General features: G+C 37.2%; 1 protein-coding gene across 4 annotated transcripts in view; it reads left to right on the forward strand.

Annotated features, from left to right (window-relative positions):
- The window catches only part of VPS8 (VPS8 subunit of CORVET complex), a 256,850-nt gene that overhangs the window by 193,845 nt on the left and 39,112 nt on the right, over window positions 1-23,893 (forward strand). For 3 of the 4 annotated variants that reach the window (XR_014824480.1, XM_084990588.1, XM_021069975.2), the window contains 3 exons: window positions 10,392-10,472; window positions 12,399-12,568; window positions 13,999-14,164. Coding sequence is in view for 3 of the 4 variants with exons in the window: in XM_084990588.1 (XP_084846714.1) it covers window positions 10,392-10,472; window positions 12,399-12,568; window positions 13,999-14,164 (417 nt within the window). In the remaining variant the exon portion in view is untranslated. Of the gene's footprint in view, window positions 1-10,391; window positions 10,473-12,398; window positions 12,569-13,998; window positions 14,165-18,515; window positions 18,983-23,893 lie in introns of those variants that run through there. The other variant, XM_084990589.1, reaches the window with a different exon arrangement.

Here is a 23,893-nt window from a genome sequence, read left to right on the forward strand (position 1 = left end):
TATCTTTGATGAATATAAATGCAAAAATTCTCAACAAAATTTTAGCAAACCCAATCCAAGAGTGCATAAAAAGGGCCATGTGCCATGATCAAGTAGGATTTATTCAAGGGATTCAAAGATGGTTCAATATTTGCAAATCAATCAGTGTTAGACACCATATTACAAAAGGAAGGATAAAAATCACATGATCATCTCAATAGGTGGGGAAAAAAAAGCATTTGACAAAATTCAGCATCCGTTCATGATAAAAACTCACCAAAATTGGTATAGAGGGAACATATCTCAACATAATAAAAGCCATTTATGATAAATATAATACTCAATGGTAAAAAGCTGAAAGCCTTTTTTCTAAAATCAAGAATAAGACAAGGATGCCCACTCTCACCACTTCTACTTAATATAGTCCTGAAAGTCCTAGCCACAGCAATCAGGCAAGAAAAAGAAGTATAAGGATCCAAATTGGGAAGAAAGAAGTAAAACTGTCAGAATTTGTAGATAACATGATGCTGTATATAGAAAACCCTAAAGTCTCCACCCCAAAACTGCTACAACTAATAAATGAATTTAGTTGTGTTGCAGGATACAAGATTAAAATACAGAAATGTTTTGTTTTTCTATACACCAATAACATCAAAAAGGGAAACCCCCCCCAAAAAAAATCCCGTTTAAATTACATTAAAAAAGAGTAAAATACCTAGGAATAAACTTAACCAAGGAGGTGAAAGACTTGTATTCTGAACACTATAAAACATTGATGCAGGAAATTGAAAATAATGCAAAGAAATGGAAAGATGTCCCATGTTCTTAGATTGTAAGCAGTAATATTTAAAAAATGTCCTTGCTACCCAAAGCAACCTACAGATTTAATTCAATCCTATCAAGGTACCCATGACATTTTTCACAGAACAGGAACAACTAATTTTTTTTTTTTTTGTCTTTTTGCCATTTCTTGTGCCACTCCCGTGGCACATGGAGGTTCCCAGGCTAGGGGTCTAATTGGAGCTGTAGCCATCAGCCTACGCCAGAGCCACAGCAACATGGGATCCGAGCTGCGTCTGCAACCTACATCACAGCTCACGGCAACGCCAGATCGTTAACCCACTGAGCAAGGGCAGGCACTGAACCTGCAACCTCATGGTTCCTAGTCAGATTCGTTAACCACTGCGCCACGACGGGAACTCCAGGAACAACTAACTCTTAAGTTTATTTGAAATCACAAAAGACTACAAACTGCCAAAGCAATCCTGAGAAGAAATAATTAAGCTGGGGGTATCACGTTCCTAGACTTCAGACTATACTACAAAGCTACAATATTTAAAAAGCATAGTATTGGCACAAAAATAGACATATGCATCAATGGAACAGAGAGCCCAGAAATAAAACCACACACCTTCAATCAATTAATCTGTGATGAAGGATGCAAGAGTATTGAATGGAGAAAAGATAGTCTCTTCAGTAAATGGTTCTGGGAAAACTGAACAGCTAGGTAATAAAAGAATGAGATTGAAACATACCATATTGTATACAAGAGACAAAAAAACGGATTAAAGACATAAAGGTAAGACCTGGAACCATAAAACTCCTAGTAGAGAATAAGCAGAATAGAACACTCTTTGACATAAATCAGAGCATTGTTTTTTTTTGTTTCTGTCTCCTAAGGCAAAAGAAAGAAAAGCAAAAGCAAACAAATGAAGCCTAATTAAACTTAAAAGCTTCTGCACAACAAAGGAAGCAGTCAACAGAAGTAAATATAAACTTTCTTTTTAGACTCTTAACTCGCATAGGCTTACCTCCCTGACTGTGAGTTCCATGAAAGCAGGACCAGGTCTCCTTGTTTGCTGCTTTTTCTCTAGCACTTAGCACAGTGCTTGGAACATAGTATATATTCAATAAATATTAGTTGGCTCAAACCCCTGATGTCCCTGAGAAGTCCTCCACACTTCATCAAGCACTTTTGTCCTCTTTGACCTGTATGTATGTTATGCTGGGGAAGTCGTGGTATCCTCGTGGTTCTCAAGGGGGAAATGCCGTTCAAAAAAATTAAATAATTTGCCCAGTTAGTAAGTGGGAACATTAACCTAGGTCTTCTAACTCCAAATTTGTGGCCTTTTTTTCTATACCTAACACCAACCATAGTGTTTTTCATATCTACCTCAGTCAGTTTCCCTGGGGAGAAGATAGGGAGTGACAGTTATTTAGATGCACAGCTACTCAGAAATTTACAAGTTTTCCAGAGGAAATATCTGCATGATAAGAGGTTCTCAAAAATCTTCCTGACCTCTAAACATTCATTCAAACTGATACTTGGGACCTGAATTGTACAGGTTTCTTTCATGAACAGTAGGTGATGAGTTAGTATTTTTAAGGGACTATATTTATGTTATATGACTTCTGTCTTCACTGCTTACTCTTATTGCTCTTCACTCTATGGCAAAAGTTATCTCTGGCTTCTGAGAAGCTATTTATGATTGTTATGCCGAGGGAATTAATACAGATGAGTGATTTATATGTTAAAGTAATGCTTGATTGGCAAAAATTTTAATTTTATAGCAAACCACATACATGATACAATAGATATCAGAAAGCATTAGGGGTATTGCCATTTGCAACAACATGGATGGACCTAGAGAATCTTGTATTTAGTGAAGTAAGTCAGACAGAGAAAGATAAGTACAGAATGATATCACTTATAATATGTATAATGTAAAAAATAATACAAATGAGTCTACCTGCAAAATAGAAACAGACTCACAGAAATAGAAAACAAACTTATGGTTACCAAAGCAGAGAGGGGAGGGGAGAAGGACACATGAGAAGGATGGGATTAACAGGTATAAACTACTATTTCAAAGATAGATAAACAACATGGATTTATGTTATAGCAAGGAAATTATAATCAATATCTTCTAAGAACCTATAAGGGAATATAGTCAGAAAAAAAAACCCAACTGAACTACCATGTTATATGCCTGAAACTAACACAATATTATAAATCAACTATACTTCAATTTAAAAGGAAAAAAAAATAGGGAAAAAAGTGGTCATCACATCTTTTTATAATGTGCTTTTTTAAAAAAACAAGTTTATGCGAAGTACCTAAATGTACTGTTCTTTTGTAGTTTACAAACAAGTTAAAGAGTAACCTCAGCAGTTATTTATTGCTGAAGAATCTAGCTGACATCTTTGGAAAATAATTTGAAAAGCTAGTGGATTGTGTACACGCTGTGCCAGAAGCCTTGAGCTCCCTTTTGCATTCTATAATTTATATGTTGTCCCAGCATGAGGTTATTTTCATGATTTTGCTTTTAAATTATGCATATTAAAGTGAAATGTACTGGTATAAATATAGACATGACCTATAAAGATTTCTTTTTCTTAGAATTTAACCTTTTCAAGACCTCTTTATTCTCCAAACCAATCTTGTCATAAACAAATGACAAAGCTTTTCTATGTTAGAGCTATTATCAATGCACTGGATGGACATATTAAAGCAGATAACATTTTTATAATAAAGTATTATACTGTCCATTTATACTTTGAGAAGTAAATGTATTCACTAAGAACTTGACAAAAAGCATAATTGAGTGTACATTCAGTAGCATTTAACAGGGATCTATTTTTATGCAGAGAAAAATTAAAAGATTATCTTGTAGGTATATGACATAAGTTGTTTTTCTAGTAAAGAGTTAGTCTGAGATCCCTATTACTTGTCTTTTGCAGATGCTCTGCACATGCTTGACTTAGTGAAACAGAAATTTCACCAGTAAGTCTGAGTGATCTGTTCGGGCCCAAAGTAAACTTGTTAATTAGCATAAGCTCAGCATCAGGGAGCAGGAACCTATGGCAGGCAATATTGTGCTGCTCCTGACCAGCTAAAAGTACTAAAAACTCATCTTAGAAATTGCATCTATCTAGACTTCAAGAACCATCATCAGAGCATAGGAGAGAGAGAGAGAAGCAACTCTTAAGACTACGTTGTACAAGGGCAGCAAGGCAAAGTTTCTTCTTATATATCTGAACCTTTCTCCTGAGTTTTTCCTGCTTCATAATCTTTTTTTCTTAGCATTTTAACTCCCAACTACTGTACCAAGATTTTAATAACCTTTACTCTATAAGTAACCAGAAATGTTACACATATTTTCCAGCAAATGTTAGTTTATCATTTAATTATTTGTATTTCTTATTTATATTATCTAGCAAACATTAGATTATTATTTAGCTTATTAGTTGATGTGTCCATACTTGGGAGACCAGTATAGTGTGTTAATGGAATGCATCATTTCTGAAGTACTAGATTCAAATCCCAGCTTATCTTCTTTATAGTGTTTTGTTCTTAGAGAATTTTACTTAACCTCTCTGAGCCTGAATTTCTTCATTTATAAATATTCTGGAAGGAATTGAGTGATGTAGTATATATATAAAGTGCTTAGAATTGTACTTGGCATATGCCTACTTAATAAATAGAAGCTAACTTTTATCATTACCTTCTGGTTTGGATTCCTGTCTTTAGTATGGAAGAGGCATTTATGTCATATATAGCCTCATATTAAAGTAATAGACCTGACATACTCATTTGTTAGCAGTTTTGTTGTTATAATTCCAGGCAGCCAAAGTACAGTAAAATAGGTGTGCAAATGTGCAGATGGAGGTAAAAATTACATAATACAACTTTTTGGTACAGCAGTTGGGCAATCCAGTTGACCTTGAACATGGGGGTTAGGGATGCTGACCCTTCCACCTTCTAAGTTGAAAATGCATGTATAACTTTTTTTTTTTTTTCCTATGGCCTCACTGTGGCATATGGAGGTTCCCAGGCTAGGGGTCTAATCAGAGCTACAGCTGCCAGCCTACACCACAGCTCACAGCAACGCCAGATCCAAGCCACATCTGCGACCTACACCACAGCTCACAGCAACGCTGGATCCTTAACCCACTGAGCAAGGCCAGGGATCGAAACCACAACCTCATGGTTCCTAGATGAATTCGTTAACCACTGAACCACGACAGGAACTCCCCATATATAACTTTTGACTCCCCCAAAGCTTAACTACTAATCACCTACAGTTGACTAGACGCCTTAACAATAACATAAAGAGTTGATTAACACATATTGTATGTGTATTATTTACTGTATTCTTATATAAGGTAATCTAGACAGAGGAAAATGTTATTAAAAATTATAAAGGAGAGAAAATGCATTTACAGTACTGTACTTATCAATACCATAGATCATCTGTTTATGAAATGAAGGTACTGACAGCTCACCAATTTTTTTTTTTTTTTTTTTTTTTGTCTTTTTGCCATTCTTGGGCCGCTCCCACAGCATATGGAGGTTCCCAGGCCAGGGGTCCAATCAGAGCCGGCCTACGCCAGAGCCACAGCAATATGGGATCCGCGTCTGTGACCTACACCACAGCTCACGGCAACGCCGGATCGTTAACCCAATGAGCAAGGCCAGGGATTGAACTCGAATCCTCATGGTTCCTAGTCGGATTTGTTAACCACTGAGCCACAAAGGGATCTCCCCAATATTTTCTTATATGATACAAAATACAACTGATGTACATGTATTACTACCACAAGACATCAAAAATAAAAAGATAATGTGAAAAAGAAATATTTATTTACAGAGATGACAATTCATGCATTGATAACAAAGAAGCAATGTGATTATTTTATGTTAGCTTAGTATAATTGATATGATTGCTTCACAGTACCCTAGCTTGTACACTAATGAATGGTTATAAAGTTTGTATAGTATACAATATTAGAGACTTATTAATAAACAGTATTTGAAACATTTTTACACTAAAAAAAAACCCCTTACCTGTGATGATAGGCTGATCCACACTTTGTCCAATTACAAGAGAGACAGGGAAGGAGAGAGGGGCACACTGTATGATAATGTCATTCTTTAAAATCAAAGTAGTAAAATAATAAGAAAACAGGTTATATTAAGTATCACTCACCTTATGCCTTATGTAAGTATATTCCTATGTAAGGATAGACTAGTATCTCATATATTTTATGTATTCATGACATACCCAACTTTTTAATCTTTAAGATATTTCTTGGCTATGTGGTCATCTGCAAATTTTTTCATATTATTGCAAATCTTTAAAATTTTTTCCAATATATTTATTGGAAAAATCTGCATATAAATGGGCACACTCAGTTCTAACCCTGTGTTGTAGAAGGGTGAACTGTATGTATCAATACCCATAAAAATTCTCTTTGAGTCTATATTTCATTCTCTTTCTTGAAATCTCCTCTTAAGAAAGAATTGGAGATTCAGACCAAAATTTGCAGCCACTTGCATTTGATAATAACAGGTGGGATTAAAAAGCAGGGTATGAGGAGGGAAACATAAATCCCCAGCAACACAGAATGGTTGAATAATGGTATTTTCACATGATTCATATTTTGTGTTGAATAATAGGGGAAACTGCTTGCAATATCCTGGTAAGTAAAAAGTTATAAAAGTATTATGTAAAATACTCCAGTTTTATACACTAAGAAATACATCCCTGGCCTTCCCCAGAAAGAAGACTGGAAGAATTTACCTCAAAATATCAAAAGTATCTCTGGGTAGTTGGATTTCAGTATTGTTTTATTTTTGTACACATCGGTGTTTTTCAAATTGTGTATAATAAATAAGTTACTTGGCATACCTCATAGGAAAAGCAATGGAGGGAGACTGGGTGCCTAGCCATCTGTTGTTTATCAGTAGTGACTTTATTGAGAAAAGCTTTGGAAAACTGAAAGTTGCTTCTTGGATCCAGAAACTGATCTCCTAAACTGACATGGCTTAGTTGGTTTGGATTGGGAGGTGACCAAATGTGGGTCACAGGAAGAGTTGGACAGATTCTGGGTATTCACAAGTACTTTGGTGTTTTGTTTTGTTTTTTAATTATTCTTAAAGTATAGTTGATTTACAATGTTTTGTCAATTTCTGCTCTACAGCAAAGTTGACCCAGTCATACACACACACACACACACACGCACACACACACACGCATGCACGCACGCACACACACACACACACACACATATATATACACTTTCTTTTTCTTGTATTATCTTCCATCATAGTTTATCCTGAGATTGGATATAGTTCCCTGTGGTATACAGCAGGACCTTGTTGTTTATCCATTCTAAATGTAATAATTTGCATCTACTAACCTCAAACTCTCAGTCAGTCTCACTCCCTCCCCATCCCCTTTTGCAGCTACAAGTCTGTTCTTCATGTCTATATGTTTCTGATATGTAATGGCTTCATTTGTGCCGTATATTAGATTCCACATAGAAGTGATATCAGGAGTTTCCGTCGTGGTGCAGTGGTTAACGAATCCGACTAGGAACCATAAGGTTGCAGGTTCGATCCCTGCCCTTGCTCAGTGGGTTAACGATCCGGCGTTGTTGTGAGCTGTGGTGTAGGTTGCAGACGCGGCTCGGATCCCGTGTTGCTGCGGCTCTGGTGTAGGCTGACGGCTACAGCTCTGATTAGACCCCTAGCCTGGGAACCTCCATGTGCCACGGGAGTGGCCCAAGAAATAAGAAAAAGACAAAAAAAAAAAAAAAAAAGTGATATCGTATGGTCTTTGTCTTTTTCTTTCTGACTTACTTCACGTAGTATGAGAATCTCTAGTTCCACTCATGTAGCTGCCAATGGCATTATTTCATTCCTTTTTTATGGCTGAGTAGTAGTCCATTGTATGTATGTACCACATTTTAATCCATTCATCTGTTGATGGACATTTAGATTTCCATGTTGTGAGCAGTGCTGCTGTGAACATTACTTTGGTTTTAATGTAGCAGATAAATAAGAACTCAAAGGGGATTAGTGATGTTTAATGTGAAGAAGGAAAGGAAAATTGCTGCAGAAGCAAAACTAGAGTAAAATTTTTTTTTTTTTTTTTTTTTTTTTTTTTTTTTTTTTTTTTTTGTCTTTTTGCCATTTCTTGGGCCGCTCCTGCAGCATATGGAGGTTCCCAGGCTAGGGGTCGAATCGGAGCTGTAGTCACTGGCCTACGCCACAGCCACAGCAACGCAGGATCCGAGCCGAATCTGCAACCTACACCACAGCTCACGACAACGCCGGATCGTTAACCCACTGAGCAAGGGCAGGGACCGAATCCGCAACCTCATGGTTCCTAGTCGGATTTGTTAACCACTGCGCCACGACAGGAACTCCTAGAGTAAAATTTAATTAGACTTGCAAAGAAGGTGGTTAAGCAAGGGGCTTGGGTCATTTAAATTTTATTTATTTTTCCAAAATATATTTTTTAAGATAGTATAGTTGCATCTTTTTTCTTTTTTAAAGTATTGTTTATTTACAATGTTTCTTCAATTTCTGTTGTACAGACCCAGTTCCTTGTGCTGTACAGCAGGACCCCATTGCCCATCCATTCCAAATGTAACATTTTTCATCCCAAAGCCCAGACTCTCCATCCATCCCACTTCTTCCCCTCTCCCCCTGGGAACTACAAATCTCCTTTCTTTGGCCATGATCTGTTTCTGTTTTGTAGATAAGATCATCTGTGCCATATTTTAGATTCCACAAATAAGTGATATCGTATGGTATTTGTCTTTTTCTTTCTGGCTTACTTCACTTAGTATGAGAATCTCTAGTTCCATCCATGTTGCTGCAAATGGCATTACTTTATCTTTTTATGGCTGAGTAGTATTTCAGTGTTCCAGTGTAAGTGGCTGGATCACACATACCACATCATCTTTTTTTTTTTTTTTCCTTTGGTCTTTTTGTCTTTTTAGGGCTGCACCCGCAGCATATGGAGGTTCCCAGGCTAGGGGTCTAATCAGAGCTGTAGCCACTGGCCTACGCCACAGCCGCAGCAATGTGGGATCTGAGCCGCATCTGCAACCTACACTACAGCTCATGGCAACACCAGATCCTTAACCCACTGAGCAAGGCCAGGGATCAAACCCGCAACCTCATGGTTCCTAGTCAGATTTGTTAACCACTGAGCCACGATGGGAACTCCACATACCACATCTTAATCCATTCATCTGTTGATGGACATTTAGGTTGTTTCCATGTCTTGTTGTTCATGAATAGCGCTGCAGTGACCATAGGGGTGCATGTATCTTTTTTAATTGTAGTTTTGTTCAGATATATGCCCAGGTGTGGATTGCTGGATCAGATGGTAGTTCTATATCTAGTTTTCAGAGGCACCTCCATAACCATTTTCTGTAGTGGTTGTACCAACTTATATTCCCACCAACAGTGAAGGGGGTTACCTTTTTCTCCATACCCTCTCCAGTTTTTGTTACTTGTTGACTTGTTAATGATGGCCGTTCTGACCAGTGTGAGGTAGTACCTCATTGTAGTTTTGATTTGTATTTCTATAATAATTAGTGATGTTGAGCATTTTTTCATGTGCCTATTGGCCATCCATTATGTCTTCTTTGGAGAAATATCTGTTTCAGTCTTATGCCCATTTTTCAGTTGGGTTTGTTTTTTTGTTGTTGAGTTTTATAAGTTGTTTGTAAATTTTGGAGATTAGGCCCTTGTCTGTTGCATCATTTGCAAAGATTTTCACCCATTCTATGGCTTGTCTTTTTTTTAATGGTTTCCTTTGCTGTGCAAAAAGCTTTTGAGTTTAATTAGGTCCCATTGGTTTATTTTTGTCTTTATTGTCATGATTCTAGGAGGTGGATCAAATAAGATATTGCTATGATTTATGTCAAAGAGTATTCTGCCTATGTTTTCTTCTAGTTTTATAGTATTTGGCCTTATATTTAGGTCTTTAATCCATTTTGAGCTTATTTTTGTGTATGGTGTTAGTGTTCTAATTTCATTCTTTTACATGTAGCTTTCCAATTTGCCCAGCACCGTTTATTGAAGACTGTCTTTCTTCCACTGTATGTTCTTGCCTCCTTTGTCATAGATTAGTTGACCAGAGGTGCTTGGATTTATTTCTGGGCTTTCTATCCTGTTCCAATGATCTATATTTCTGTTTTTGTACCAGTACCTTATTGTTTTGCTAACTGTACCTTCATAGTATTTTCTGAAGTCAGGGGCCTGATTCCTCCATCTCCGTTTTTCTTTTTCTATATTGCTTTGGCTATTAGGGGTATCTTGTGTTTCCATACAAATTTTAAAATATTCTTTTCTGGTTCTGTGAAGAATGTCCTTTGTAATTTGATAGGGGTTTCATTGAATCTGTAGATTGCCTTGAGCAGTACAGTCATTTTGACAATATTGATTCTTCCAATCCAGGAGCATTTTTGATGGCCGCAGGAGACCGATATGCATTTCCAATGGAAGGTTCATGGAAGAATAAACATTTTGACTCTTTTTAAATAACTTACATTTTAATTTTAAATACCAAGAATAAAATTATATATTTTTGCATTTTTTTTCTAATCAGGATCCAGTTTATGGAAAAGGAAAACTTGGAGAAATCCAGGGACTTATTCTGGGAATGTTGGATACCTTTAACTATGAACAGGTAAGCTACTTTTTATTTTTCAGCTTATCCTAAGGTAAAAAGAAGCCATTTCTTTTTCCTTTGCACCTGTACTTTTTCTTTAAAAATTACCATCTGTTTACTGAAAGTTTAGTAGATTGACATTTGTGTTTTTTTAATTTTTAAATTTCTATTAAAAATAGAAATTTTTTATTTCTATAAAAATGTAGAAATATTTCTATTAAAAATATAAAATATATATTTTATATATATTTTATATATATATAAAATATATTTAGTATATTTTTTATTCACATACACATATTCTAGAATGTGGAAATGTTTGGATTCATTTTATTCTTTTAATTCATTGGCAGTGTGACAAATATCTTTTTTTTTTTCCAATGAAAAAACTTTCTGGGAAAATAATGCAATGCAAAGATAAAACCCACGAAAAGGAAGGGTCAGCATGAGTATAGAAAATTTCAAAATAATTAAGTGAGTGTTCTTTTAAACATTCTGAAACAGAAATTGCCACTAACCAAAAATGGTCTTCCCTGAACCCAGAGCTCCCTATAGCTTCAATTCTAAGTAAGAGCCAGCTTGGTTTTTTTCTTCAAGTACTTCCAAGTAACTCTTGAAGCCACCTAGGAAAAGTGCCATTTAGGCATGTTAGATATAATATCCACTTTTATTACAGAAGAAAAAGAAAATTTGGGGTTGTAGAGCTTTTCTTAGGATGTTGTGAGAACTACAGTTTTGCTAAGCACAGCCCAGAAAAGCTGATACCCCTGCAGGCACAGACTCCACGATGGCAGAAGGAAAGCTGAGTGTAAGACAGAAAATCTTTGTGAGCTTTGGAAGAAGATGAAACGGTGGGGTTGATTGGAAAGAATTAAAACAGACATAAGAACTAAAAGTTCTGTACTATAGATGAAGTTAAAGGACCATGCTGTGCAGCAAGGAGAACGGGGAGTGTATCTTCCCTTTTGGGACTGACAGAAAAGTACCCAACTGCACATTGAAATGAAATATATGAATGTTGAGAATTAGATGTAGTAAGGAAACAATACTTTATAATAAAAAGCACAGAGAGCCTTAAAATCAGTTAATGTGATAGCTGTGAAATGTCTTTATGTGACTTAATGACAGATGTCATAGTCTTTAATAGATTCAAATGACTCATAAGTGCTGATAGGGCAAATGAGATTTCTGCCCAAGGGAGATAAAAACTGAGTAATGGCCATTAGCTTTTCCAGGGAAAGGTTAATGTGAAATATTGCCATGGATGCAGTTTCTGTTCAAAAAAATCAGGGATTTTTAAAAGTACTTGTTATAACAAAACTTACAAACAGTCAGAGAGAAATTAGTATATAAATGTAGTAAATAAAGAGATTTGGGAGTTCTCATCGTGGCTCAGTGGTTAACAAATCCGACTAGGAACCGTGAGGTTGCAGGTTCAATCCCTGGCCTTGCTCAGTGGGTTAAGGATCCGGTATTGCTGTGGTGTAGGTTGCAGACGGGGCTCAGATCCTGTGTTGCTGTGGCTGTGGTATAGGCCAGTGGCTATAGCTCTGATTAGACCCCTAGCCTGGGAACCTCCATATGATGCGGGTGCAGCCCTCAAAAAGACAAAAAAAGAGAGATTTGAGTTTATCTAGTCATTTGAAAGCATCAGTACTGAATTCAGCCACAGAATAGCAGAGTACACATTTCTCCATAGAAACTAGTGACAGCTAATAATAACTAGAATCTTAATGTATGCGCTTATCATTACTCTGCACATTAAAGTTAACCACTTACGTGTGGGGTGTTTCAAGGTTCATTTCTATGCCTTTATAGTGTGTAACAGTTCAGTTGTGTTTGGTAGAAAATGAAACAAGGGCTGGTCCCCATTTATCCCCTCTATTTCTTTCACTTTATGAACCATTTTTTTGTTGGTTTGGTTTTTATTCTGGTCTTTCATAGACCCTGCTGGAAACAACTACCAGCCTTCTAAACCAGGATCTCCATTGGTCATTGTGTAACCTGAGAGCGTCGGTCACCAGAGGACTGAATCCCAAGCAGGATTACTGCTCTATTTGTTTGCAGCAGTACAAGAGACGCCAGGAAATGGCCGATGAAATCATTGTCTTTAGGTAAGAGAGTTCCAGGAGGAAATGTTATATTACGGTGTGTGTACATGTACGGTATTGCCAGGCAGGAATGCACATGGGCACAGAGCCCCAATCAGCCATTCTGGTGCTTCCCTCACAGACTTTACCTTCTGCATGGGGGTCATGAGGAAGAGGAGTTGGGGTAGTCAGGCGATAAATACATACAGAGTAGTAAGAGCTATGAAGAGAAATTAAGGACAGGGCAAGGGGATGGAAAGAAGAGGTGTTCAGAGTGAGAGAGCTATTTTAAGAAACCTTAATGAGGAAAAACATCTCTAAGGAAGTGACATTTGAGCAGGATGAGAAAAGTAGGAGTGAAGGTTCAGAATACATTTTAAGGGCAGAGATAACTTGCTGATGTAGTAGATGTGAAGTGAGAGGGAAAAAACCTCTTCAGCCTGAGCAGCTGGAGGAATGTGGTACCATCCTCTAAGATGAGAGGGAACAGGTGTGAGGAGCTGGGGAAATCAAGAGCTTTGTCCTGGAGATGTTAGGTTTGAGGTGCCTGTTAAACTTCCACATAGGAATGTCAGGTAGGCAGTTATTCTAGTTAGAGACATGTCCTAGAAATACAAATTTAGAAGCCATCAGCATATAAATGATGTTTAAAGCCACACTGCAAAGAGAGAAGTAGTCTAGTGCAAAAGTGGAAGATTTGATCTCAGGAGGAGGCCGCTTATCCAGAATATGTGGATTGAGACCATGTAAGATGGACTGTGGAGCCAGACCCCTCTCTCTCTCCATATAGAAATAGATATAGACACATAGGTATAGATACATGTAGGGTAGAGAAAAGGAAGATTAGAAAGACTAGAAAAGGACTGACTTCTGAAGTAGTCTAGCATTTCAGTTTGGAGAAAAGAGGAGGAATCAATAAAGATGACCGAAAGTTATACTCAGCACTCACTTCTGGAAGGTTTATTTGGTAATTGAGTGTAATCAATAGTGAATTTCTTCATAGGAATAATGTTAGAATTTACCATAGCACTGACCTTTTTATAAATGCTTGTTAATCAAATCATGACTCTTGAATTTGGTGAGACAGACCACTCATGTTATTATCAAGCTACTTATATAATTATGATTTTCCCCAACTGACTTTTTTTCAAACTATCTAAAAATGTTTCATAGTTTGAGAAGTGAAGAGAAGTTCAATTCATCCCCCAGTGGTTTGTAGTCAGAGAACTGTGATGCTGTCCTACTCACAACTTAAGTGTATACATAGGTGAGTCTGGATTTTAAAAAAGAGATGACAGCAACAAGTAAATCATTTTTCTTATATCTTAACCTATACAACCATCAGTGCATTACAGCTTATTAGAGATAATTATCACTTAAACTATACTCTAACATAGCTTATGTTTTGACTTTATGATAATGAAAAGTGTAAATTGGTTGCTTTCATTTTGCAGCTGTGGCCATTTGTATCACTCATTCTGTCTGCAAAACAAAGAGTGCACTGTAGAAATTGAGGGTCAAACAAGATGGACATGCTACAAATGCAGCTCAAGTAACAAAGTAGGAAAGTTAAGTGAAAATTCATCTGAAATTAAAAAGGGAAGGATAACCCCATCACAGGTAAGACCTGTTTTCATGGCAAGATAGAGATGGTCTTTTTTCTTTTCTTTTCTTTTCTTTTTGGTCTTTTTAGGGTACACCCACAGCCTTTGGAGGTTCCCAGGCTAGGGGTACAATCGGAGTTGTAGGCACTGGCCTACACCACTACCACAGCAGAACAGGTTCCAAGCGACATATGCAAGCTATAACACAGCTCACTGAATGCCGGAACCTTAATCCACTCAGAAAGGCCGGGGATCGAACCCACATCCTTGTGGATGCTAGTTGGGTTCATGGACCACTGAGCCACGTTGGGAACTCTGGAGATGGTCTTTTCTTGACAGTAACTTTTAGGCCTGGCCTCATTTGTTTTCAGGTCCTATAGGCCTCAGCAAATTTACTTCATCTATTTTTTTTCTGCTCCTTCCTGTAGGCCACTCTATCCTATAATTGACCTTCACATCACCTAGTGAAAAGTTGGTCCTGTTGCTTTTTTCTCTGTTTCATCAGCTTTCAGTGTTACATCAGAAACAGACCCAGGAAAAAAACCCTGACCTAGCTTCTACGGGATAACAGTTCAGGATTTCTACACTCCAGTGGTGGGCATCAATTTATATATTCACCCAGGAGGTATGGAACAGTGTGTCAGGCACTGTGCTGAGTGTTGGGGATATAATAGTAGACAAGATATTTGTCTTGTAGAGTTTACCACCAATGAAATTACAAACGGATTTTCAGAAAGTATTCTCAACTTTGTTCTGACACCGAATACTTGGTGTCTTTTGCAACACCAGCTCTAACACCAGTTTTGAAAATTGTCTAGACACCAGCTGGGTGTCCAGTAATTCAGTTCTGATACTAACTAGCAGGAGTTAGCATCAGACTACACAGGCAGGTTTAAGGGTTCATTCCCACAAGACTTTCCTCACTTCAGACACCAGTTACAAATGGAGTGCCCAGATTACACAGAATTCTGACTAGGCAAATTTAAGGGTTCCCATGACCCACTCCCTCAAATGCAGTAGTTTACTAGAACAACTCATAGAACTTAGGAAAATATTTTTACTCATTTAGCCTAAAGTATACTAGTCAGGAATAGCCAAGTGAAAGAAGTGCATAGGGCAAGGTATGGGATAAGAAGGGTGCCTTTTCCTGGCACACTGCCTTCCCAATATATCAGTGTGCCCATCAACCTGGAAGCTCCTTGAACCTAGGTTTTTATTGGAGGCCTCATACATAGCCATAATTGATTACATCATGGGCCATTAGTGATTGGGCTCAATATCTAGCCCTTCTCCCTTCCCCAGAAGTGAGGGTGGGGGAAAGGAGGGTGAGGGAAGAACTGGAAATTCCAACCCTCTGATCATGGCTTGATCTTTCAGCTGCCATCCTGAAGCTATCTAGGGGTCCCCAGACACCAGTCATATCATTAGCGTATGAAAAGGACTCTTATTGCTCAGGAGAATCCAGGCGTTTTAGGAACTATGTGACAGGAACCAGGGACAAAGACGGAATAATATATTTTTTATACCACAAGTACTTACAGATGAGCTGTGCTATAAGAACAGATAATCTGTAGACCTAATCCAGATGTGAGGGATCACGGAGGGAATCCTTGAAGTTCCAGGTTAGCTGTCCCTGAAAGGAAAAAAGAAGTTTAAGTACAAGGGTAGGAAGGAGGAGGAGGAGTATTCCAGGCAGAGGGAGCTATATAGAGAACAAACATAAAGCATCTCCGCTGTGAATCCGAAAAGAGCATGAAACTAGACGTTGAGTATGATTGGGTCTGGAGGGTGAAAGAATGGTATTAGATAAAATTAGTAGGTAAACAGGGACCATATTAATTATTTCTAGGTTTGATCTAAGGAAATAGGGAAGGTATTGAAGGGTTTTAAAGAAGGAATGAATGAGATATGATCAAAATGTTTTTTTTTCCCGGAATATTTTTAAAAGAGCTACAGTGCAGGAGTTCTCATCGTGGTGCAGTGGAAACAAATCCGACTAGGAACCATGAGGTTGTGTGTTCGATCCCTAGCCTCGCTCAGTGGGTTAAGGATCCAGCATTGCCATGAGCTGTGGTATAGGTTGCAGATGCGGCTCGAATTTGGTGTGTCTGTGGCTGTGGCATAGGCCGGCAGCTACAGCTCCAGTTAGACCCTTAGCCTGGGAACTTCCGTATGTCGCAGGTGCAGCTCTCAAAAAGACAAAAAAAAAGAAAAAAAAAAAAAGAAAAAAGAATGCTACAGTGCAGACAATGAATTGAAAGGGAAGCAAGGATGGATGTAGGGAGACAAAAAATATTGAAATAGTTTGGAGGAAAGAATTAGTAACTTAAACTCGAATGGTGGAATTTGGGATGGTAAAAAGAGTACATATTTGAGTTGTGTTTGAGGTGGGTATAGACATCAAAATAATTAATATGGTCCTGTTTATCTCAATAGCTTCATCTCATCCACTCTCTTTCACCCTCTAGATTCAGTTATGCTTAGCTTCCAGTTCTATTCTCTCTTTTGCTTTACAACAGAGATGTTACATTTGAGAGAGAGAATTATCAGGACTTGGTGATACACTTGGTTGGATGTGGGAGGTAAGACAGAGGGAGGGGTCAAAGATAGCACCCAGATTTCTTGCTTGAACAACAAAATGGACGGTGGTAGCATTACTGAGATAGAAAGCAACAGACAACATATTTGGGAGTAAGATAGAGACTTCATTGTTATAGTTAGAGATATCTGTTGGACATACAGGTAAAGATGTTAAAATGGTTTCCAGATTGAAAATTTTATTAACTAGTCATCCAAAGGGCCATGCTTGCATTTAGAAAAGGAAAAACAAGTCCTGTGATTTCCAGTGTCTTTCCAAACTGAATCCACATGCAGATGGGGGAACATTTATTTATATAGCTACTTAAGGCTTTACATCTTGGGGGAACCTTCAGTCTTTTACTGTTTCAGTTATATCCTATTCATGAACAACTTATGATTTATGCATATTATTGCCTGGGTATTACCAATTAGTTTTTTTTTTCTTTCTTCCTAGATAGTCCTCAGAGGCTAACAGATTTTTTTCCCTTTTTGAAAATACAATTATGTATTATATATGCAATTATGTATTTTAATACATTTTAATATGTAATTTACAAACAGTAAAATTCACCTTCTGCAACTTTTAACAGCCACCTTTCCAATCAAGACATGGAGTAGTAGTATCACCTCCCTCAAAAGTTCCCCATATCTCTTTGTTGTCACCCTCTCCCCAACCCTGATCCATTTGGAGTTAATTTTTAATAGTGACATTAATATTTAATAGTGATATATGTATCCAGGTTCTTTCTTTTGCATGTGGATATCCATTGAATTGCCTCTGTACCTTAGTCAAAAATCAATTGACCTTGTATGTGTCAGTTTATTTCTAGACTTAGTGTTCTATTCCATTTATCTGTATAGCCATCATTTTGGCAATATTGTGTCTTTATAGTAAATCTAGATATCAGGTAGTTTGAGTCCTCCAACTTTGTTCTTCTTTCTAACATTTGGCTATTATATTTGCTTTTCCATAAATAAAAATAAGCCTATCAATTTTTATGAAAAAGAAAACATGCTAGGATTTTATTAGGATGGTGTTTATTGTATAGATAAATTTATTTTGTCTTATTTCATCAGCATTTTGTAGTTTGGGGCATATAAATCCTGCATATGTTTTGTAAGGTTAATTTCTAAGTATTTAATGACTTTTTTTTTTGTATGTGTGTGTCTTTTTAGAGCCACACCTGCAGCATATGGAGGTTCCCAGGCTAGGGGTCCAATTGGAGCTGTAGCCACCAGCCTACCCCAGAACCACAGCAACTTGGGATCCAAGCCACATCTGCGACCTACACCACAGTTCATGGCAACACCAGATCCTTAACCCACTGAGTGAGGCCAGGGATCATACCCACATCCTCATGGATGCTAGTCGGGTTCGTTAACTGCTGAGCCACAATGGGAACTCCATATGTAATGACTTTTGATGCTATTGTATATTTTACTGTTTTATATTTCACTTTCTAATTGTTCATTGTTAGAATGTAGAAGTACCATTTATTTTTTCATATTGACCTTATATCTTATTTGTACTAGTACTTTTTTGAAGATTCTTTGGTATTTTTTACATAGACATCTTATCATTTGCAAATAATGACTTTTATTTCTTCCTTTCCAATCTTATGCCTTTTATTTCTTTTTCTTGCCTCGTTGCTTTGGCCTCAAATACAATGTTGAATAGAAATGGTGAGAATAGACATCCTTGCCTTGTTTCTGATCCTAGGGTGAAACTGTTAAGTTTTTTGTTATTAAGTATGATGTTAACCGTAAGCTTTATGTGTTTCCTACAGGTCCTGCCTGCTTCTGGTTGCTCTCTGAACAACATTTTGTCTATGTAATTGTTATTGTGAGAAGGGCTGTCCATAACAGGCTTCCCTGCCATTACTAGAATTAGAACTCTACTACATTTCCCCAAATATTTTCTTCTCTACTATCCTTGCCCCTACTTCTTCCACAATTCTAATAACACATTTATTTTGCTACTCGAAGTTGTTCCATAGTTCACTAATGCTTTATTCATTTATTTTCATTGTGTGTTTGATTTGGGATAGTTTCTTTTGCTATGCAGTCAAGTTAACTAAACATTTCCTCTGCAATGCCCATTATGCTGTTAATCCCATCCAGCATGTTCTTCATCTCATATGTTGTAGATTTAATCACTCAACATTTGATTGACTTTTTATAGTTTGCATATCTCTAACATGTTCAGTATCTTCTCTAGCTTCTGGAACATATGGAATAAAATTATAACTTTTAATGTTCTTGTCTACTAACTCTGTTGCATGTGCCACTTCTGGGTATATTTCAATGGAATGATTTTTTTTTAACTTTTTTTTTTTTTTTTGCTTTTTAGGGCTGCACTCACAGCATATAGAAGTTCCCAGGCTAGGGGTAGAATCAGAGCTACAACTGCTAGCCTATGCCATAGCCACAGCAGCACAGGATCTGAACCATGTCTGTGACCTATACCACAGCTCACGGCAACGCCAGATCCCTGACTCACTGAGTGAGGCCAGGGATCGAACCCACTTCCTCATGGATACTAGTCAGATTCGTTTCTACTGCACCACAAAGGAAACTCCCTAAAGACTATTTTTTTAAGAGCAGTTTTAGGTTCATAGCACAATCGAGAGGAAGGTATAGAAATATTGCATATATGCCACAGTCCCTCAGATGCATAGCTTCCTCTATTATCACTCTCGTAGAGTGGTAAGTGATGACACATTACACTGACACATCATTATTACCCAAAGTCCACAGTTTACATTAGGATTCACTCTTGGTATTGCAGATTCTATGGATTTGGACAAATGTGTAATGACACATATCCATCATTATAGTATCATACAGATTATTTTTCACTGCCTAAAAATCCTCTGTTCCCTTTATTTATCCTTCCCTCCCCTCTATTCCTGGCAACCATGGATCTTACTGTCTCCATAGTTTTGCCTTTTCCAGAATGTCATGTGATTAATTTTTTTTCTCTTTCTTATTACTTGTATTTTCCCACTTACTTTCATACCTTGTGATTTTTTATCAAATGTCAGGCAATGTGAATTCTGCTTTGTTAGATATTTTTGTAATCCTTAACATATTTTTAAACTTTGTCCTGGGACATTGTTAAAATACATAGAAATAATTTGATCTTTTTAGGTTTTGCTTTTAAGCTTTGTTAGGTAGGGTCAAAACAATAGTTAGTCTAGGGTTAACTTTCCCCCTGGTATTAAGGTCAAAACTGTACTTAGTACTCTCAATGCTGCCCTGTGAAGAATGACATTTTTCAGGTTACCAGTATTCCTGGCTCCATATGAATTTGGGGCACTGCTGTCGCTAATACTTTGGGGTGGTTCTCTTTCTGGCCTTAAGTGATTTCTTCACACACAAGTGGCTCAGTGTTCCAGTCAAGGTTGCTCCTCTGCAGATCTCTGGAGCTTTCTCTCTCTCTCTCTCTCTCTGTGGCTCTTTCCTGCCCAATACTCTGTCCTGTGAACTCCAACCACTTGTCTTCCCTGCATTCCCAGCTCTGTCTTAACTCAGAGAGACATGAGCTCTGCCTTGGCTCTCCCTCCCTGTGCCGTGTCAGGGAAACTTTCCTTCAGTAGGAATTTAGGGAGCAATCCTAGAGTTTACATAGTTTGTTTATTGTCTCTCAGGGGTCATTCTCCTACACTGCTTGAGATCCAATGTTGTATATATTTTGTCTATTTCTTCCCCCTGAAGACAACTAGTGCATCCTGTAGGAAATGGAAGTCCCTATATTCCCTTTCTAAAAAAAATATATAAAATAGTGAAATATATCTGGCCAAAGGGACTGTGGACTTGTTCAAATACACATTTCCAGGAGTTCCCGTTGTGGTGCAGTAGAAACGAATCTGACTGGAATCCATGAGGATGTGGGTTCGATCCCTGGCCTTGCTCAGCAGATTAAGGATCCAGCGTTGCTGTGAGCTGTGGTATATAGGTTGAAGATATGACTTGAACCCCTTGTTGCTATGGCTGTGGTGTAGGCTGGCAGCAGTGGCTATGATTTGATCCCTAGCCTGGGAACTTCGATTTGCCGTGGCTAAGGTCCTATTAAAAAAAAAAAAAAAAAAAAGGACAAATACGCATTTCTACTTATGGTGCATAGAAGTGTCTCCTCACATCCCTATCATTATAAATACATATTTTTTTAATGTATGCCAGTTTAGTATGTATTTTTAAAATTTTGCAGGTTCACTAAGTTTAAAAAATGGCATCACATTGCACTTTGAACCAGTATTTCTTTGATCATTGGTAAAGTTGAACATCTTTTCACATTTTATTGGACAACAAAATTTTTTTATGTCCTTTGCCTGTATTTCCATCAAAGCTTTGGTTTTATGTAAAGACTGGAGACACTTTCTCGGTACTGTATTGTTATCCTTCGGTCTCTTGGACACAAGCATTTTCTGGATCAAAGGGAAGTGGACAAATGCATAGAACTTTAAGAATCTGACTGTTACACTGCTCTGGCAGAGAGATAAAGACTTGGCTGGTAATAGAAGCGTGGCTATCTATCCATTTTCCACAATCACAATCGCCAATAAACCATTTAAGGCGAGAAAAAGAACTACCCAAAAGTATTAGAGGTGGTAGTGCCCCCAATTCATACAGAGCCAGGAATACTGGCAGCCAGAAAAATGTCATTCTTCAGAGGGCAGCATTGAGAGTACTAAGTAAGGTTTTGACTGTAATCACATATAAACTCTACTCTTTACTAGAATCTTACAGTCTGGTAAGGATCTGGCCCTACCTGCCTCTTAAACCTCGTTTCTTGCCATGTTCCCCTTTGGTCACTGTGTTCCAGGCTGATCTTTCTTCACTTCCATGAACAATTCATTTCCTCCTCGTTCCTTTGTGCTTGCTGTTCTCCTTTGCTTGGAATGTTCTTCCCAGGGTGGTACCTTCTTCTTCTTCAGAACTTAGCTTCACATCATCTCTGCAGCTAGATATTCCCTGACCACCTGGTCCAAAGTAGGTTTCCTTTGTTATTCTTCCTATAACATTCTGTTCTTTCCCTCACAATACTAACATACCTGTCACCACCTGAAATTATATGTTTGATAGCTTAACTACTATCCAGCTCTTTTACCAGATGGTAAGCAACATGGTGTTGGAAACTATTTTGTTGTTGTTGTTCACCAGTGTATGTTTGGTACGAACAATAGTGTTTGGCTCAAAACAGGCATACATTATATACTGGCTGAAGTAAGGAATCACTTAATACTAGGGTATAATAACAAGATTATTAGAAAATGGGCAGAAGCCTTCTCAAAAAGGTTCATTTATATTAGGATCATTTATCACCTCTCTGTACTTCTGAGATATATTATTCTTCATTTAATTTGTAAGTTTAATTTAGAAAATATTCTTTTGAGAAATGCTCTTGTCATCAAAAATTGAAATCTCATTTTTTAGCATTTAACTTAGGTCTAATATATATATAACAAGGAGCTTATACTCTTTGAAAATGGATGAATAGGCGTTCCCTGGTGACTCAGCAAGTTAAGGATTGGCGTTGTCACTGCTGTGGCTCAACCTCTGGCCCAGGAACTTTGGCATGCTGCAGGCATGGCCAAAAAATAAAAAATATTTTTTTAATTAAATTTTTTAAAAGGACAGATGTAAACAGGGCATTAATACCAGTGTTGCTGTTTCATTAGACAGCATTAACCGAATCTCCAAATTGTAGTGAGACTCTAAAATAAATAAGCAATGTACAGTGGTTAATTGAAAATTACAACCAGTGAACATAAATAAATGTCGTTTGCTGAATATTTTTTGGAAGTTGTAAATACTTCCTCTGCCTGACATTATATATAAATTTACCCCAAAAGGCAAAACATTTTCTTGGACAATTCTAAGAAAATAGAAAATACCGGCTTATTTCTCTTAATTTTCTCCCTTTATGATTGTTAAAGGATAAATACACAGCTATACATTTATTTTCAATTCCTCTTTCTTCAGATATTTACCTCTTATTGAGAAACAAACAAATCTGATGTCTATTGAATGTACTTGGCTCTCCACTGATAAAATTTTGCACAGTTCATAATAAAACTTTCTAATGAGTCTCTAAATGCTCTTGTTTTTTGAAGTTTTAATAGGAAAAACAACTGGAATGTTTCTGGCAGATTTCTGGTGTATTATTCTAATAATAATATATTAGCTTATTACCAATTCTCAGGAACTCTAAGCCTGTTAATAAAATACTAATGTTAAAATAAAACTAAAATCTAGCAAATCTTTAATTATACTCCTTAGAATTTATATCAGATTGTCTGTTGACCAAGAATTATGATTTTAAAAATGAATATCAAGTTAATTTCTTCCAATGCTAATCAATGCCTAAGAGGATGGTTATTTGCTATTACAAAGTTAATAAAGGAATAAGGGTAAAATTATTCTATTGGAATAACGTTTGTTGAGAAAATACAATAACATGATAAGTACGTCAGTTGCAGTTAGTTTTTCCAAAGTATTTTATCTGTGGGTACAAAGGGAAAATCAGACTTGTATGGTCTACTCTTTGAACCTGCATTTCAGGTGGAGCCACAGTACACCTGATGGGAGCAGAGGGATTGGAGAAAAGGAAATAATGAAACACCTTTGAGTCATATTTTCTTAAACTATTGGCCTGCAAGGAATAAAATGCTTATTCCAGAGCAAACCAGTCTCTTTGAGGGAGTAACTATCATCATGTTTGTGCAGACCTGCTGGGTAGCAACTGATCTGTCAGAGGTATTGGTTATATATTGACCAATTGTGAAAAACAGAAGTGAGATTAAGAGAGGCAAGAACAAAGACTTTATCCACCAAAACCACAGTTTTTCGGGTAATTGTGTTGCATCCTGTTGAGTCAGAGTCAATAATTGAGGAAGGAAAAGCCAAATATCTCAAGTTGTGGAAAAGAATAAAATAAAAAGCTATTTGACAGAAGGATCACATTACAAAAGCAATGAGAAGCTTCAAGTGCATTCATTATCTACTGCGGTAGAAGCAACAGGTGGAAGCTGACTGGCAATGTCAGCTTAATTTTGGAGTCACTGGGACCCTCACCTCTGTTTCCCTCCATGCACTGGTGAGGAACTTAATAACCGAGGCTGATAGATTTTCAAAGGAAATTAGGAAAGCAAAGTAGAACTTT

The sequence above is a fragment of the Sus scrofa genome, chromosome 13 (genome assembly GCF_054392235.1).
Source record: "Sus scrofa isolate SSC_HxYL_T2T_F1_AM1 chromosome 13, Sscrofa_HxYL_maternal_Yorkshire_Landrace_v2.0, whole genome shotgun sequence".
NCBI lineage: Eukaryota > Metazoa > Chordata > Mammalia > Artiodactyla > Suidae > Sus > Sus scrofa.